At 36.2% G+C, this 16,998-nt stretch overlaps 1 protein-coding gene across 1 annotated transcript in view; it reads right to left on the bottom strand.

Annotated features, from left to right (window-relative positions):
- Positions 1-256: 256 nt before the first annotated feature.
- Positions 257-16,998, bottom strand: part of LOC137635951 (putative N-acetylated-alpha-linked acidic dipeptidase) — a 70,411-nt gene continuing 53,669 nt past the window's right edge. Inside the window, exons 11-19 of the mRNA XM_068368416.1 lie at positions 14,385-14,500; positions 13,663-13,813; positions 13,096-13,264; positions 5,645-5,735; positions 4,187-4,321; positions 3,464-3,575; positions 3,228-3,309; positions 1,616-1,708; positions 257-696 (exon numbers count right to left, since the gene is read on the bottom strand). Of these exons, the coding sequence (XP_068224517.1) occupies positions 498-696; positions 1,616-1,708; positions 3,228-3,309; positions 3,464-3,575; positions 4,187-4,321; positions 5,645-5,735; positions 13,096-13,264; positions 13,663-13,813; positions 14,385-14,500 (1,148 nt within the window). The 3' untranslated portion in view covers positions 257-497. The remainder of the gene's footprint in view (positions 697-1,615; positions 1,709-3,227; positions 3,310-3,463; positions 3,576-4,186; positions 4,322-5,644; positions 5,736-13,095; positions 13,265-13,662; positions 13,814-14,384; positions 14,501-16,998) is intronic.

Raw genomic sequence — 16,998 nt, forward strand, 5'->3', positions numbered from 1 at the left:
TTACGAAATAGTATCAGAGACTGCCTAGGACATAATCACATGCCTAAAGGAATTTCTCTTTCCTCGGGAATGCAATTATGAACTTCTACATTCATGGACAGCAAAAGGTGGAAGTTTTAAACAAATCACGCAAACTTCAATGGTAATATAAATAAGGCAACACTACCACAACCCAAAAGACATTGCTTTACAGCCACAAGGGCTGTTTTACAATTGATAATAGTTGAACAATACTCAAGTAATAACTAATGACTAGTTTAAAATAAGCCTTTCAGTATGAACATATTCAAACTATACCATACTTTAAAAGCGTAAAAATAATTGTCATAAATAATTCAATATGAATCTATGAACACAGTATGCTGTACGAGATTTATTGTCATACTTGAAAACGTTAAATTTGTCAAGAAAAAGATAAAATAGCCACTGCTACTAGAGAGCAAGTTGATACATCACCACCAGTTGTGTTATAGTTATCACACGTAGCGCAAGACTCATCACCAGAGGTCACACGATAAAGCATTAGCTGCCGCGTGCGTTAAATGGGTTATGGCTGCCAAATGTTCTCTGACAGCTCGCCATCTTTTCTCCTTCTCTTCGTCGGGCAAGTCTTCTATTTTGTGCAGTAGGTCTTGCAATCCAGCAAAGCTATCAGAGTTGTAATTGTTGGTGCTACTGGGAGCTGTTACTACATGGCTGTAGGAAAAGAAAATTGATTATTTTGCCGGTAGTCAGGGAGAAAAGTAGTTTCAAGAAAAATTCCTTATTAACCCTTTTACCCAAAAAGGACGTACTGGTACTTTTCACAAAAGCCATCCCTTTACCCCCATGGACGTACCGGTACGTCCCTGCAAAAAAAAATGCTAATTACAATTTTTTTTTTTTTTTTGATAATTTTTTGAGAAACTTCAGGCATTTTCCAAGAGAATGAGACCAACCTGACCTCTCTCTGACAAAAATTAAGGCTGTTAGAGCAATTTAAAAAATATATACTACAAATATGTGCTTGAAAAAAAATAACCCCTGGGGATTAAGGGTTGGAAATTTCCAAATAGCCTGGGGGTAAAAGGGTTAAAATTTATATAGAACAGGTTTATCACTGAATAGTTTATACTGTGCATGCATTAGCTATAATTTTTTTTTTGCATATTTGTTTGCTTATCCTTGCCGTTTTATTACTATAATTATTAATATAATTACTAATGCTATACTGAATAGCATTATGTTATTACAACAGCATAAAAATGAAAGGATTATTCTACAATGAGTAATCATGTTGTATACAATAAACAAAAAAAAAAATATCTTCAGATGACAAAAGAAACATATTTCTACCCCACTGAGAGAGAGAGAGAGAGAGAGAGAGAGAGAGAGAGAGAGAGAGAGAGAGAGAGAGAGAGAGAGGGGAGTTTATGAAATAAATTTCATATATAAACTATAAATACTTATAAAAACAAGGGGAAGAGAAGTAAGATAAAATAGTGTGCCCGAGTGTACCTTCAGGCAAGAGAACTTTAATGATATTAGGTCAGCTTTGAAGGACAAAGCAATATGAACATCAGGGGAGGCTCATAAAAATAAAGAACCACTGATAAGAACAGAATTCTGTACTCACTTGTATTCTGGTCTTCCTGGAAGACCCCTGGGATCAATGAACGAACGATCAACCAGCATTTGTGCATCATTGAAAGCGCGAAGTGCTAAGATACTGAAATATTATAAAGAGGCTTGAATGCTTTGGTCACAAAAATTATAAACATTGTATATATACATACATATACCAAGGCACTTCCCCCAATTTTGGGGGGTAGCCGACATCAACAAATGAAACAAAAGAAAAAGGGGACCTCTACTCTCTACGTTCCTCCCAGCCTGACGCTGTGGATGCAACAGTGTATTTCACCCTCTACTAAAAAAATTCTTTTCTTATGCTATATTATACAGTACTTAATGTAATAGATTATGGCTTCAAGTTTCATACAGTGAATAAAAAATTAGAATAGTTTTGGAATTTTTCTACCGCACAACTATCAAGGAGAGTCCTGTCCAATCAACGTCTGAAATGAAATAATTTCAAATACAAATTTCATCATTTAGATACTTTCATGGATGTTGCATAGATAATATCTATGAAGAGTAAGATTCTTGATCATAGAAATACACTGATTTTTCTCTCTCTACCCCTATACCACTCCCCTCTAGGGACTGAGCAGCTCAGTTTCGTACTCATGCTGATGGTCAAATGCTGTGCCCTGTGGTCACCGTTTACTACTGAAGTCTAAATCGGTATACTGAAGTCATTAAAGACATTTATCAACTGGGACATATTACGTCAAGTGGGGAGGAAGTGTCAATTAAGCGACTCCAAGGAAGGAATCGAAATAATAGATTTTATTATTAAAATTTTGTGCACAAAAAATAATGTGGAAGGCTTTAGAAGAACTAGAAACGGAGTATGAAGTGTGGTCCGCCAAAATGAAAACGTTCGCAGAGCATAGAGCACTATAATTAGGAAAAAATGACTAACTATAATCACTACTGATGCACTGAGAATAAAGCAAGAGAGAAGGGTCTTTGTTACATGAAGCATGATTAAAACAAGCTGATTCACAGAACACAGGCTTTTTAGACAATCTACTGAGGGCTTAACAAATGACGTGGTATAACGAGACTGTCGATGTTAATCCTGCAGGGAATAAGGGGTTGAAGGACACAGATGAGAGAGGTCTATTTATCAATCTACTTATCTATTTTGTTTTATTTTAAGGTCATGAAGTTTGCACTTCAAAACAGATCGCTCATGATTCAAAGGTAAGATTGTGGAACAACAATCGGTAATATTTCAGGTCTACTTTAAATGCTTAAAACTGTTTAAAACTTTAAAGGTCGCTCATGAATGGCCGAGGCAAGGGACAGCGACACTGCCCTAGCAATCAGGACAATGCCCTAGAGACTGACCATATATTATATGATCAGTGCCCAAGCCTCCTCTCCACCCAAGCTAGGACTAGGAAGGGCCAGGCCATGGCTGCTGATGGCTCAGCAAATTGACCTATAGGCTCCCCCAAAAGCCCCCAACAGTAGTTTACAAGGATGGTAAGGTTGCAGACACTAATGGCACTAACGAGTCTGAGTGGGACTCAAACCCCCATCTTGGCAAACACCAGACAGAGACGTTACCAATCAGGCCACAACAACCCTTAATAAATAAAATGAAGTTAACTTACTTATCAGGGTCAATTCCTTGAGCTTCTACAGTCCAGTTTTGAGTGACCTGGAAAAATTCCTCCACAGCTTTCTCAAAGTAATCTGAAAAGTTTAAATGTTATGCATATATGACATTTATAAAGAATTTATTTTTATTTACTGTATTATCTCATTTAAATAAATGCATTACTAACTGCATTTATGCAGAAAATTACTATCTTAAAGAAAGATCATCTAAAAAAAAAATCAACTTTACCTAATTCAATTCCTTCCTCGCTCAGGATTGAACCATATTCTTTTTTAAGACCCAAGAAGGCTTCCTTTATAAATTCTCCATAAAGATCTACGGTGAAAGGTATTACAGGTTCCTAGAAAAAAGAATAAAGAATAAATAGCAAAACATTTTTTGCACCTGTTAATTTTTACTTATAACTAAAACTTCATAAAAAGAATAGAAACATATAAACAGGATAAAAATTAAGTACATTCATTAGTGTTATTAAGTACTTTAACCAAATTACCATGAAGGTTTTGTTCTTGAATGAAAGAGTAATAAATTAGGATAACTATGAAGGGGAAGAATGAAACTACGGGATCTTATGGAAACTATAATAAAGAATAAACATATTTATCTAGATAGGATATTCTTTAATGTAATGGTATACAACCATTCTCCAATAAAATAATTACATTACTGTGATAAAGGTCCTAAAAATCTTTGGAAGACCCAGGCCTACATGGCTGAGGACTATGAAGCGCAAAGTAGATGATGAATAGAGAAATATTGAATTAAAAGCTCAAGATACAGATGACTGGGGAAATCTAACCGAGGCCCTTTACGTCAATAGGCGTAGGAGATGATGATGATGAATAAAGATCTTGCAATGAATATTTAGTAGTACTGAGCAACTTTTTCCCAAAATTAATTTGGCTCCCTAATTCAATTACCTCCCTTCATTTTTTTATCATAACTGCTAACCTGAGACAAGTCCAGAGCTACAAGAGCCCACGCCTGCGCTAGAGCCGTTTGAAAATGAAGCACGGGATCATACAGATCAACGGCTAGGTGAAGAGTCTCGTACAGTGTGTGGTACAGAGGAAGACTTGGATCATCCTGTACAAAAAGAAAATGGTAGTCAATAATATTTTGTCTTTAATGTTGCACACTATAAATAAAATCCACATGAAAATATGTCCATTTATAGATTATCAAAAGGTACACAGCCTTCCCCTTAGAGGATTAGAGTAGGTAAGGTCTGTTTGGGGTGCAGATAACCATGGTTATCTTACGATACGTCCCTGATTATACACGATATCTTCGGATAGTCGTTCCGGGGGTTAGAACCCCGTGATACATGACGGTAATTCTCTTGTAATATCAATCGCAGAAATATTATACAGTAGAAAGTTGCCAGGAGGAACTTTCATCAGGACGACATGGCTATCCCACCCAAAAATAAATTTCTGGGCTCCGACCCATGCCGCCCAGTGAAATGCTCCTTTAACATCATTTCTAAGGTAAAAACTGCTATGAAAAAGGAGTTTTTACCTTAGAAATGATGTTAAAGGAGCATTTCACTGGGCGGCACGGGTCTCTCGCCCAGAAATAGATTTTTCCTTCGTCAAAATCCCTTTTTTCCTACGTCAAAATCCCTTTCAAAAGGTACAAATCTCTTTAAATTACTAAAAGCCAAAGTGATAGGCTTAGTAAGGATCTACTATTCAAATATGTTTCTTGATTAAGTTTCCGTATTCAAATTGAAGGAAGGGACTATAATTACTATTCTCATCCAACTTATAGAGACTACGAGGTCGCTCTTGGAAAATCTGCGTGAGTGAAAAAAGTGTCTTTTTGATATACTGTACTGTATTAACGAGCGAAAATTTTCCTGTGCGGAAAAAAATCCTCCGTTGTCATATTTCAATTGTATACCTCTTTGCTTTTAATAATTCTAAAAAAAAAACAAGTATTCTTGTTCATTTTAATAACCTTAAATGCTTTACAAGATATCCTGAACTTTTTAAAATTTCACACATTACACTCGACTCTGAATTTTAAGAATTTTCAATACATACAGTAGCAATGTACTCGGCTTATGGATGCTTAACCCTTTTACCCCCAGGCTATTTGGAAATTTCCAACCCTTAACCCCCAGGGGGTTATTTTTTTCCTAGCACATTTTGCAGTATATTTTTTTTAAATTGCTCTAACAGCCTAATTTTTGGTCATAGAGAGGTCAGGTTGGTCTCATTCTCTTGGAAAATGCCTGAATTTTCTAAAAAAAATTATCAAAAATATGAAAAAAAAATTTCTATACTATTTTTTTCAAGGACGTACCGGTACGTCCATGGGGGGTAAAGGGATGGCTTTTGTGAAACGTACCAGTACGTCCTTTGGGGGTAAAAGGGTTAATAACAAGACAGTATGGGTACTTACAGGTTCAGATGAATACATCATATCCGAGCATGGGATGCCAAGGACATGTTGAAAAGAGGAAAAGTCACTTCCACTCCCAAGTCCCAAAAATCTGAAAGAGAAAATAAAAAAATCATATAACAACAGAGATTAGTTCACCAAACGTTCAGCTGGGCTCCACAAGGCACTAGAAGTGTTGGAAGACCCAGGCCTACATGGCTGAGGACTATGAAGCACGAAGTAGAAGATGAATGGAGAAATATTGAATTAAAAGCTCAAGAGAGACAACTGGAGAAATCTAACCGAGGCCCTTTGCGTCAATAGGCGTAGAAGGAGATGATGATGATGATGACAACAAGACATATCTCTATTCACTTCTAACAACTTGGATTTCTATTTCAATAATACTTTTAGTCATAATTTTTGTCTTTATGGTATTATACATAACCTCAAGATATTTTTTTTAAGACAAGCATTATAGTAAAGTATTAACGTAGTTTAACAATATGAATAGACAAAAGTCTTCATAAAAGAATTGAATTTATGAAAACTTCGCAAAAATATCAATCAGAGTTCTTTTAGCAGTCAGCACTCTTAATTGAATAGGAATATTTATATACAGTACTGTATTAAAAGACAAAATTATAACCCAGCTAAAGACATGTACAGTATAATTATAATTTGTAGTAAAAATAAATTCTCTTTGAAAACAACATTGTTGCCAATGCAGTACTGTATTACAACCATCGCAAGACCAATCAATTAAAATAGGTTTTGTTGACATACCTGTTGGACAAGCATTACATTCCGGGCCTGTCTCCCAGTTATGATGTGTAAGAAATATCTACGGGTGATTTATATGTCAAATACATATCTTAGGTAAAATTATGCTTGTTCTCCTATCAGGGTGACCTAAAGTACGTCATTTCTTGACGAATGGTCAAATAGTCTTCAATATAACCCTTTTACCCCCAAGCTATTTGGAACTTTCCAACCTTTAACCCCCAGGCATTTTTTTTTAAGCACATTTTGCAATATATTTTTTTTAAATTGCTCTCACAGCCTTAATTTTCGTCATAGAGAGGTCAGGTTGGTCTCATTCTTTTGGAAAATGCCCGAAGTTTCTCATAAAGTTATCAAAAATATGCAAAAAAATGTATAAAGCAGTTTTTTGCAAGGACGTACCGGTACGTCCATGGGGGTAAAGGGATGAGTTTTGTGAAACGTATCAGTACGTCCTTTGGGGGTTAAAGGGTTAAGATTATAAGTCAAGCTATTCAAGCCAATCAGCAGTAGGCAACCAAAGTAATAAATGTTTGATTAACAATTTATGATAGCCATCAAAATCATAAAAGTGAGTACAGTGAACCCTCGCTACTTCGCGGTTCGACAATCGCGGATTCACCACTTCGCGGGGTTTTTCCATAACCCATATATATATACATATCGCGGATTTTCCGGAAAATTCGAAAATACCGCGAAATCTGAAGACCCCCAAATACGATATTTTGTTACCTGTAATTCCATTAATACTGTAATTAGTAATATCTGCTCTTACTGATTGTTCATTGCATTACATATGATATATAATTCAGCACAGAAAGAAATAAAACACGAAAAGAGAATGTGATCATACGATAATTCAGTACTGTATACAGTACGTAGTAAAATTAAATCGAACATGAAACGCAAATCAGATGCAGTCATACCATATTAGAATGGTGTGTACTGTAATGGATGTGCTTCTTTTCCATGAATCTTTTGTATGTATACGTACGTAGTACAGTACTGCATCCAATAATATTCTTTGTTGCAAAAATCACATTTCGAATAGGCGTACGAGAGAGAGAGAGAGAGAGAGAGAGAGAGGCGTAAAATAGCGTACGTAAAGCTGTATTATTATTATTGTTATTATTATTATTATTGTTGTTGTTGTTGTTAATAAAATTATTATTGTTATTATTATTATCATTATTATTATTATTATTACTGTACAGTATTATTATCATTATTTATTATTATTACGGTATTGTACTTAATCTACGTACGTTCGGTATGCGCGGGGCATCTTCTATGAGTAGGTAACCAACGCATCATAGTACTGCAAGACGGGTTGTGATTGGTTCAAGCGCTGATAGATGACGAATCAGAACTCAAGTTTTGTTATCTTTCCTGTGATTGGTGTTTTGCCATCATCTCCTACCCGCAGCATCAAAGTTCTCGCGGGGCTGGATCGTTCACTCTCTGTTACCGCGTATCGCTGAGTAGACGTTCTTAAGTTTGTGAAGTTTAATCTGTGCTGTGTGCGACCTTTTTAAGTTGAACTTTTTGTTACTGTAAATCCTACTGTAATGGCTCCCAAGCGTTCTGCTTCTCTTAAGGCTGGTAGTGAGCCTAAACGCCACCGAAGGATGATGACGATAGCTGAGAAGGTTACGCTTCTCGACATGTTAAAAGATGGTAGAAGTTACGCGGCCGCCGGCCGCCATTTTGGCATCAACGAATCTACTGTTCGCTATATCAAGAAGGACGAGGCGAACATTAGAAAGACGGCTGCAATCACCTTTAGCAGATCAGCGAAGCGAGTCGTTACAACGCGTAATAAAACGATCGTACGCATGAAAGGTGCTTTAGCTGTGTGGATTGCCGACTGCCGGAAGAAGAACATAGCGTTGGATACGAACACCATCCAAACAAAGGCTTTGAGTTTATATGAGAATTTTGCTGCAAAGGAACCTAAAGACGACGACGGCAACCATGCTGAAGATGATGATGATGCAGATGATCCTCAACCAGGGACATCCACTGATTCCCAGCCTCAGAAACGTTTTTCCGCAAGCAAAGGATGGTTCGCGAAGTTTCAGAAACGCTTCACCCTGAAAAGCATTTCCCTGCATGGGGAGTCTGCTTCCGCTGACACTGCCGCTGCTGAAACTTACGTGAACCAGACGTTCAAGAATATTATCGCCGAAGGTGGATACAAGCCGGAACAAGTCTTTAATATGGATGAGACTGGCTTGTTTTGGAAGAGAATGCCGTCGCGAACTTTCCTGTTCAAAGAGGAAGCCAAAGCCTCTGGCTTTAAAGCATTCAAGGATCGCGTTACCCTCGTGATGTGTGGCAATGCTGCTGGATTTTTGTTAAAGCCGGGGCTTATTTATAAGTCGAAAAATCCTCGCGCTTTGAAAAATAAAAATAAGAATCTCCTTCCCGTGTACTGGATGCATAATCAAAAAGCATGGATTACGAAGATGCTAACCTCCAACTGGTTCCATCAGTGTTTTATCCCGCAAGTCAGCAAATATCTCTTAGAGAAGGGCTTGCCATTCAAGATCCTTCTCCTTATGGATAACGCTGGTGGACACGCAACTGACCTGTCGCATGAGGGCATTCAGGTTGAGTTCCTGCCACCCAACACCACGTCATTAATTCAACCGATGGACCAGGGGGTTATCAGGGCGTTCAAGGCCCTCTACACGAAGAATACCTTGGCGGACCTCGTTGCGTGTGTGGATGCTGCCCAAGATGACGAGGATGAAGATTTCAACTTGAAGGCGTACTGGCGGCAGTACACCATAGCCACGTGCCTGCAGAATATTCAGAAGGCACTTCAAGAGATGAAACCTGCAACCGTGAATGCGAGCTGGAAGAAGTTGTGGCCCGATATTGTTTACGACGACAAGGGATTTACTCCGTCGGAAATCCAACACTCTGCAATACGGAAATCTGTGCAGTTGGCTGCCATAATTGGAGGTGACGGGTTTGGCGACATGACGACTGAAGACGTCGACGAGTTGTTGGACTGCCATTCCCAGCCCCTAACTGATGCAGACCTCGAAGACCTGACGAAATCGGCAAGTGAGGAAGAGAGTGATACCCAGGAAGAGACCCAAGAAAATGTCGAAGAAACGGGCTTAACATTAGAACGGCTTGCCAAGGCCTGCAACCATGCGAAGGAGTTGAAAGAAATGTTGCAAGAGTGGGACGAGGATATGGTTCGCTCGATGCAATTCTGCAACAAGGTTGATGACATAATGACTCCCTACAAAATGCTCTTGGATCGAAAAAAGAAGCAGCGGCAACAACTTCCGATCACAATGTTCTTCCAGCCTCGCAAAAAAGAGCCAGTTCCTCCTGCTAGTACGCCTTCGGAAGAAATTGAAGTTTCCCAGGAAGAAGTTGAAGAGGTGTCCCAGGAAAAGACACCTCCGTCTGAAGAGACGTAAAATACTATCATTGGCTGCACAGTAGAACACATCATCAGCTTCATCATCATCATTTCTACTGTGCAGCAAATTCATCGCCATCACCATTCAAGTTTTTCTTCAACTTCTTTCGTGGTGAGTACAGTAACAATCTTTATTTTTTACTTTAATATTCTTACTGTACATTCTAAAACTGTATTTGTGCCTGTTTTATAGTTTAGTAATGTACGTACTGTATGCATTAAGTTAAAGGGAAGGTTTTAAAAGTCTACATGTTGTAACCTATCATATTTTTTTTGTTTAAAATTTACATTTACGTACGTAAAAACAATATCTCTCTCTCTCTCTCTCTCTCTCTCTCTCTCTCTCTCTCTCTCTCTCTCTCTCATAAATTGTTGTTTTCCTGCTTTGCTACGTACAATACTGTATAATTTATATTTGTAAGGTAACATATTTTGTAAATGCTTTTACTGTAAATACTGTATGTACTGTATCATTATTTATCACTATCATCATGCGCGTTAAATGCCTTGTTTGTTCTGAGCGTGGTTGTTTACTGAGCATACACGCCGTCGTTTCAGGCGGCGTCATAAAGAAAAACATTTCATTTGGAAGTCCTAAGAAAAATACGTAAACTAAAACATTGGTAATATACAAATCAACATACAGTACTGTATAATCAATATAATCGATGCAAAAACTAACCTACAGTATACATATATGTGTACTGTACACTAAATGAGTTTGTTTCTTCATTATGATCAGAGATGAACGTAAACAAAACATTGGTTGCCATTTTTTATCGTGCTTTTTAAGTGTTTAGGAAACGCATGATATAAAATCGCCTTTAATATTTGTGCCTGTTTTAGTTTAGGGTGCTGTAGTACATGCATTAAGTGTTCTGTACATTAAAGGGTGGTTTGTTAACAGTACTACGTACAAGGGAAGGTTTTAAAAGTCCGAATATACATGTTAAATAAATAGGTAAATATGATGTCACTACTTCGCGGATTTTCACCTATCGCGCCCGCGTCTGGAACCTATCTACCGCGATAAACGAGGGTTCACTGTATTGTGCAAAATTGTTAAGTAAAATCTTCCCAAAACTAGCATTGCAGTCACTGTCAAAACAAACGAGCAATATCATCAGCAAAAAAAAAATGCTTGTTTTTTTATATACTTTCCAAAATAGCAACAAGCTATTTTGGGTTCAAGAGGCAATACTTTGACATTGCGTTTGGTATGAAAATGATATTTTCTTTTTTTCTTAATCATATTTCTTTCCTACAAAACCAATTGTGTTTGAAACTTTATCAAGATAATAACTGGGTTACTTAAGTAGAGGAATTTCACCCTCATAAAATAAAATATTCTTGCTCAAAAAAGAAGATATAAAAAGGTTTGCTCAAAATATTTTCGGGTAACTAATGTAGCCTACGTTTAATCAAACTATATACTGTATGATCATTACGTAAATGAAGTCAATGCAATACTGCATAGTACTTTGTAAGATTATCTGATAATGATAATTTGCAATAAAATATGTACTAGAGAAAATTTTGCAAATAAGTCTCGACTAAATCTTGCCAACATTATATTTTTGGAAATAAGAGCTTAGGAATGTTGTGTCTAAGCTTAATACAAACATGCTCAGTTAAATTTGTATAATAATAAATTTTAAAAAATAATTTTACATAAATATATCATATGTAAAAATCTCGGACATCATCAAATGCTCCTCTGAGATATTGTGTAGCATCAAGATAACAATGATTTGGCCACTTACGTCTAAATGTGATATTAGCTACATACAGTACATGAAAGCCAATGTCTTTTTCTTGAATCATAGGTTCATAAATACACATTCCAAACTTTAAATGCCAGTGCTAAGACTGTCAAGCTTTGATACCATGAATTCTGGTAGAAGAATTATGATTTAAACAACACTTGTTCCAATTAAATTATAAGGGTTTCTACACCAATTGCACACAGCATTATACATACATATACCAAGGCACTTCCCCCAATTTTGGGGGGCAGCCGACATCAACAAAAGAAACAAAAACAAAATGGGGACCTCTACTCTCTACGTTCCTCCCAGCCTGACAAGGGACTCAACCGAGTTCAGCTGGTACTGCTAGAATGCCACAGCCCCCTGTGGCCGCGGGGGCATAAAAACAATTAGAATAGCGCCAACGTTATCCCTGCGTGTCGTAAGAGGCGACTAAAAGGGACGGGACGAGGGGGCTGGGAACCCCCCTCTCCTGTATCTACAATCCTGTGAGACATCGACACAGTATTATACATCAGAGAAATAGATATTTTGCATAGCTTTTGAATATATGTTAAATTTACTCCATGGAACAACCAAACTCCCTCACATTGCGGTTTACCAAGTATGATCACTCAATATTGCAGCCAGTATGAGTGGGCAGTTGTGCCAACAGAATAACCAGTTGATTCTCAAATTCAACAGTTTGATATTAATGTTACAAAACATTTCATACAATTTTTACTATCTCAGATTATGGTACAAGAGGCTTTTGGATAATGGAAAATGAGAAATTTTTTTACAATTCGAAATTCTAAAGTAGTGTTGAAGTTGGGTGTTCAGATTGTCCTCCAATACAAAATGTCTCAAAAGATAACTACTGCATATTCTCGTGTAAAGGACGACCCCATATAAAGGGCGAGCCCCCAAAATTTCCTTCAGAAAAAGCAGTTTTATTATATACTGAACTCCATGTAATGGGCAAACGGCAATTTCAAGGCGAGCCTAATGTTACTACACTTTTATTACAAATGTTTTATGATACATATAATCTTTATTCATTATAACATCTTTACTAAAAAATTTTCTTTCAAGTAAAAGGGTTCAAAAGACAATCTATGTATTATATGTTGAATATAATTTAACGAAAATATATAGCAGCTGTACCAACCGTGTGTCACACAGTTGTACATAGTTCATTTTGTGCTTGTATCTTTGCTCTCCCCTTGCACTAAAAAGAACCTAAATAAACATGTCTGTTTTTCTCAATGGTAGCGGTGTATATTTTGAACATGAAATTTCCTGTTGCCTTGAGCTTTTGTATATAAAGGAGTGTGTTCAATAATAAACTCACTCAGTTGCTTTAATCCTGTCTTTGAGTCACAACCTTTTCTCTAATCAATGTATTATGTTGTATAATCAATGAAACACAGTAATGTAGTATAGTATATCTGCTGCCTGAATATGAGAGGAAAATTTAAAAATAATGTACTTACTTCGGTCTACTTTCATGTACAGGGTCTGGATTCTTGAAGAGCCATGTGTCGAAGAGATAGGGCCTTCCGGATAAGACTTCATCATCATCTGGATTGGGAACTTTCTGTGTTGCTCTTATAATTGATCCATAAAGTAAAGGGGAAGCCCGTGACTTGAAGCTGTATGTTCCTGAATGAGCAGATGAAATAACTTATCTAGCATAATTATAAAGGAAAAAATAACTTTCAACACTCTTCAGGTGATAAAATACTAGTTTTGAACTTTCTATAACTAATACTTGTACCTTTCAATATTGCAGCTATGTGCGTAGTATTTAGTAACACAGCAGGTTAGCTACAGACACAATATATTAAGAATCTAGTGTAACTACCATAATACAAATCATGGATTGTACTTCCATTAATAAACACACATTTATGATTGGGTTAACTAATGTTTTAGGGTTACACCAGAAAATTGAGTATGGTGGAAAAAAAAAAACTTAGGGTATCACAGTAAGTATACAGTTCATTATCAACAAATATTTCAAAGCAACAAATAGTAGACATCATATTTGGCAATCTTACCTTCAAACACCATATCAACATTAAGGTAAGCGACAGTCCTATGTTGCAAAAGGGTCGAAAACTGTTCAGTCCACTCAGTAGACCCAATTAGGCCATATTCTTCCGCACCCCAACTACAAAACACCAAGGTTCTTCGTGGTCGCCAGCCTCTCTGAAGAGTTTTTAAATAATATGGTAAAGATTAAAAATATGGTAATAAAGTATTGGTGTCTGGATAGGCCAAAAGGTTTTTCTTGTACTGTAAATGGTAGAAAAAGTTGGAATACCCAAGAAAAAATTATCATTTCAACTTCAACATATTTTCATAATACAAATTACACCAAGTCTCACAAACATTACGCAGGGAGAGAGATTAGAATGTACTGTATGCAGCAAAACTGCTGTGACAGTACCCAGAAGCAATAAAATTGATAATTCTACTTCTTTAGCAATGCTTTATTTGGCCTCTTGTTTTAGTCAACCTCTGAGATAAAGGTACCCATATTATGAGGATGATGTCTCATGAACTCAACAGTTATCATAATTCAAACATTTGCGAAGTCATCATCTCGTACGATGATTGTACTATATTTATTAGGCAGTGGTGAGAATGAAAGAGGAGGCAAAAGATGTAAGAATTTTTGTCTTGGTCTCTAGAATGAAACTGAGACATGTTCCAAGTACTTGCTGTATCACTTAGAAAAAAACATGAAACTACACAAATATATAAATACATGGCTTACTTGGACAAGCTGAGAGAAAAGCCTAGTTACTTCAAGAAGGGCAGCAGTCCCAGAGCTTGGATCTACGCCGCCAAATATCCACGCATCTCGGTGGTTTCCCAAAATTACATATCGGTCTGAAAATATAAAACGTATTGGCATTTCATATTAAAAATTCAATTCAAATGCATATTATCCAAACATCCAAAGGTCTCATGATATCTTGTATGGGTTAACTTGTTAAGCTACAACCCTAGTTGGAAAAGCATGATGCTATAAGCTCAGGGGCTCCAACAGGGAAAATAGCCCTATGAGGAAAGGAAACTGGGAAAAAAGAGAAGTAATTACTATAAAATATTTTAAGAACAGTATAAATATTTGATACAAACTATAAAAACTTTAACAAAATAAGAGGAAGATAAATAGCTAGAATAGTATGCCCAAGTGTAATCTTAAGCAAGAGAACTCTACCCCAAGACAGTGGCAGACTATCGTACAGAGGCTATGGGACTACCCAAGACTAGAGAACAATGTTTTGATTTTGGAGTGTCCTCCTAGAAGAGCTACTTACCATAGCTAGAGTCTCTTCTACCCTTGCCCAGAAGAAAGTAGCCACTGAATAATTACAGTAGAGTAGGTAACCACTTAAGAGAAGAACTGTTTGATAATCTGTGCTGTCAGGTGTATGAGGACAGAGGAGAATATGTAAAGAATAGGCCAGACTATTCGGTATATGTGTAGGTAAAGGGAAAATGGACCGTAACCAGAGAGAGGGATCCAATGTAGTACTGTCTGACTAGTCAAAGTACCCAATAACTCTCTAGCGGTAGTATCCCAGTATTCTATTGCATTGTTTTACCTAATCTTCCAACCAACAGCTAAGTATTAACATCATAGAGGAAGTCAAAATTCCTTTTACCTGACTTATAAAGTACCGAATAATACTTTACAAATAGTACAATGCTTGACAATGATTGTAATATTCTTCAGAATGTATCAGTCTGAGATAGTATGTTACATTTATTGAAATTTTTTTTTGATATGCTTTATAATAAATCACATCATGCTAGCATACTAAAACTGGCTTACACATTTGGTGAGTGGGGAAATGAAGTTAAAGTGTAAGTTATAAATGTTAGAGTGATAACTATTATTTATTACTGTTATAAATGTTAGTGATAACTATTATTTATTACTGCCAATCAATATCAGTACAGTAACTTCTTGATTTGCATGAGTGTTGCGTTCTGAATACAGAAGGCCCTCAACTCAAAAACTTAATTATTATTATTATTATTATTATTACTAGCCAAGCTACAATCCTAGTTGGAAAAGCACGATGCTATAAGCCCAAGGGCTCCAATAGGGAAAAATAGCCCAGTGAGGAAAGGAAATAAGGAAATAAATAAATGATGAGAACAAGTTAACAATAAATCATTCTAAAACAGTAACAACGCTCAAGCAGATATGTCCTATATAAACTATTAACAACGTCAAAAACAGATATGTCATATATAAACTATAAAAAGACTCATGTCAGCCTGGTCAACATAAAAACATTTGCTCCAACTTTGAACTTTTTAAGTTCTACTGATTCAATTACCCGATTAGGAAGATCATTCCACAACTTGGTAACAGCTGGAATAAAACAGTTTGTAAGTTGAATTTTTTGCAAGTCAAATTTTGTTATCTTTTGGCCTAGTGTAGGCCTAACCTGAATTCCATGCCTATGATTTTCAACTACAAAAGTCAAGAAATAGTCAAGTTTCATATGAAATAGATATCAGGTTATTACAAATGTTGTTTCGCTTACTGTATTAACCCTTTTACCCCCAGGCTATTTGGAACTTTCCAACCCTTAACGCCCAGGGGTTATTTTTTTTCAAGCACATTTTGCAGTATATTTTTTTTAATTGCTCTAACAGCCTTAAATTTTGTCATAGAGAGGTGAGGTTGGTCTCATTCTCTTGGAAAATGCCTGAAGTTTCTCAAAAAATTATCAAAAACATGCAAAAAAAAAATTTTAAATAGCAGTTTTTTGCAAGGACGTACCAGTACGTCCATGTGGGTAAAGGGATGAGTTTTGTGAAACGTACCAGTACGTCCTTTGGGGGTAAATGGGTTAAATGATATAATATTGTTTTATTAAAGTATTTCTTTATCTTATCTGTTATTTTCAGTTGGATTTGTGTTTAAGTATCTCCGAATGTTTGTACGTTGAGGATATTCTGTAGCTTCACGAAATTCAGATTAATAATTTCCATTAGATTTAATGGTAAATGAGGTACTGTAGTTGTGTTCCATAACAGCACTGATTTTCAAAACAAAGGCATTTACTTTTCTCTCTTTATACCAAATAGTATATAAATGTAACGACATACAATAAAATCACCAAGTGAAAAAAGATGAGAATGAATAGAAAATAAAAAAAAAATTATTAAAAAATAGAGCAGATTTGGAAGATTGCCAGCATTCCATGGGAAATATTTTGCAGATTTGACATTGCCGGAATTTATTTGTTGATATATATTGATAAACAAACTTTCTTTTTGAACTGATCAACACAAACTTAAGTTGTACATTGGATTAATGTAATTATCAAAGCTAAAATAAAAGGACTTTGTTTTCACCTGAT

Source organism: Palaemon carinicauda, unplaced genomic scaffold (genome assembly GCF_036898095.1).
Source record: "Palaemon carinicauda isolate YSFRI2023 unplaced genomic scaffold, ASM3689809v2 scaffold201, whole genome shotgun sequence".
In the NCBI taxonomy this organism is placed as follows: domain Eukaryota; kingdom Metazoa; phylum Arthropoda; class Malacostraca; order Decapoda; family Palaemonidae; genus Palaemon; species Palaemon carinicauda.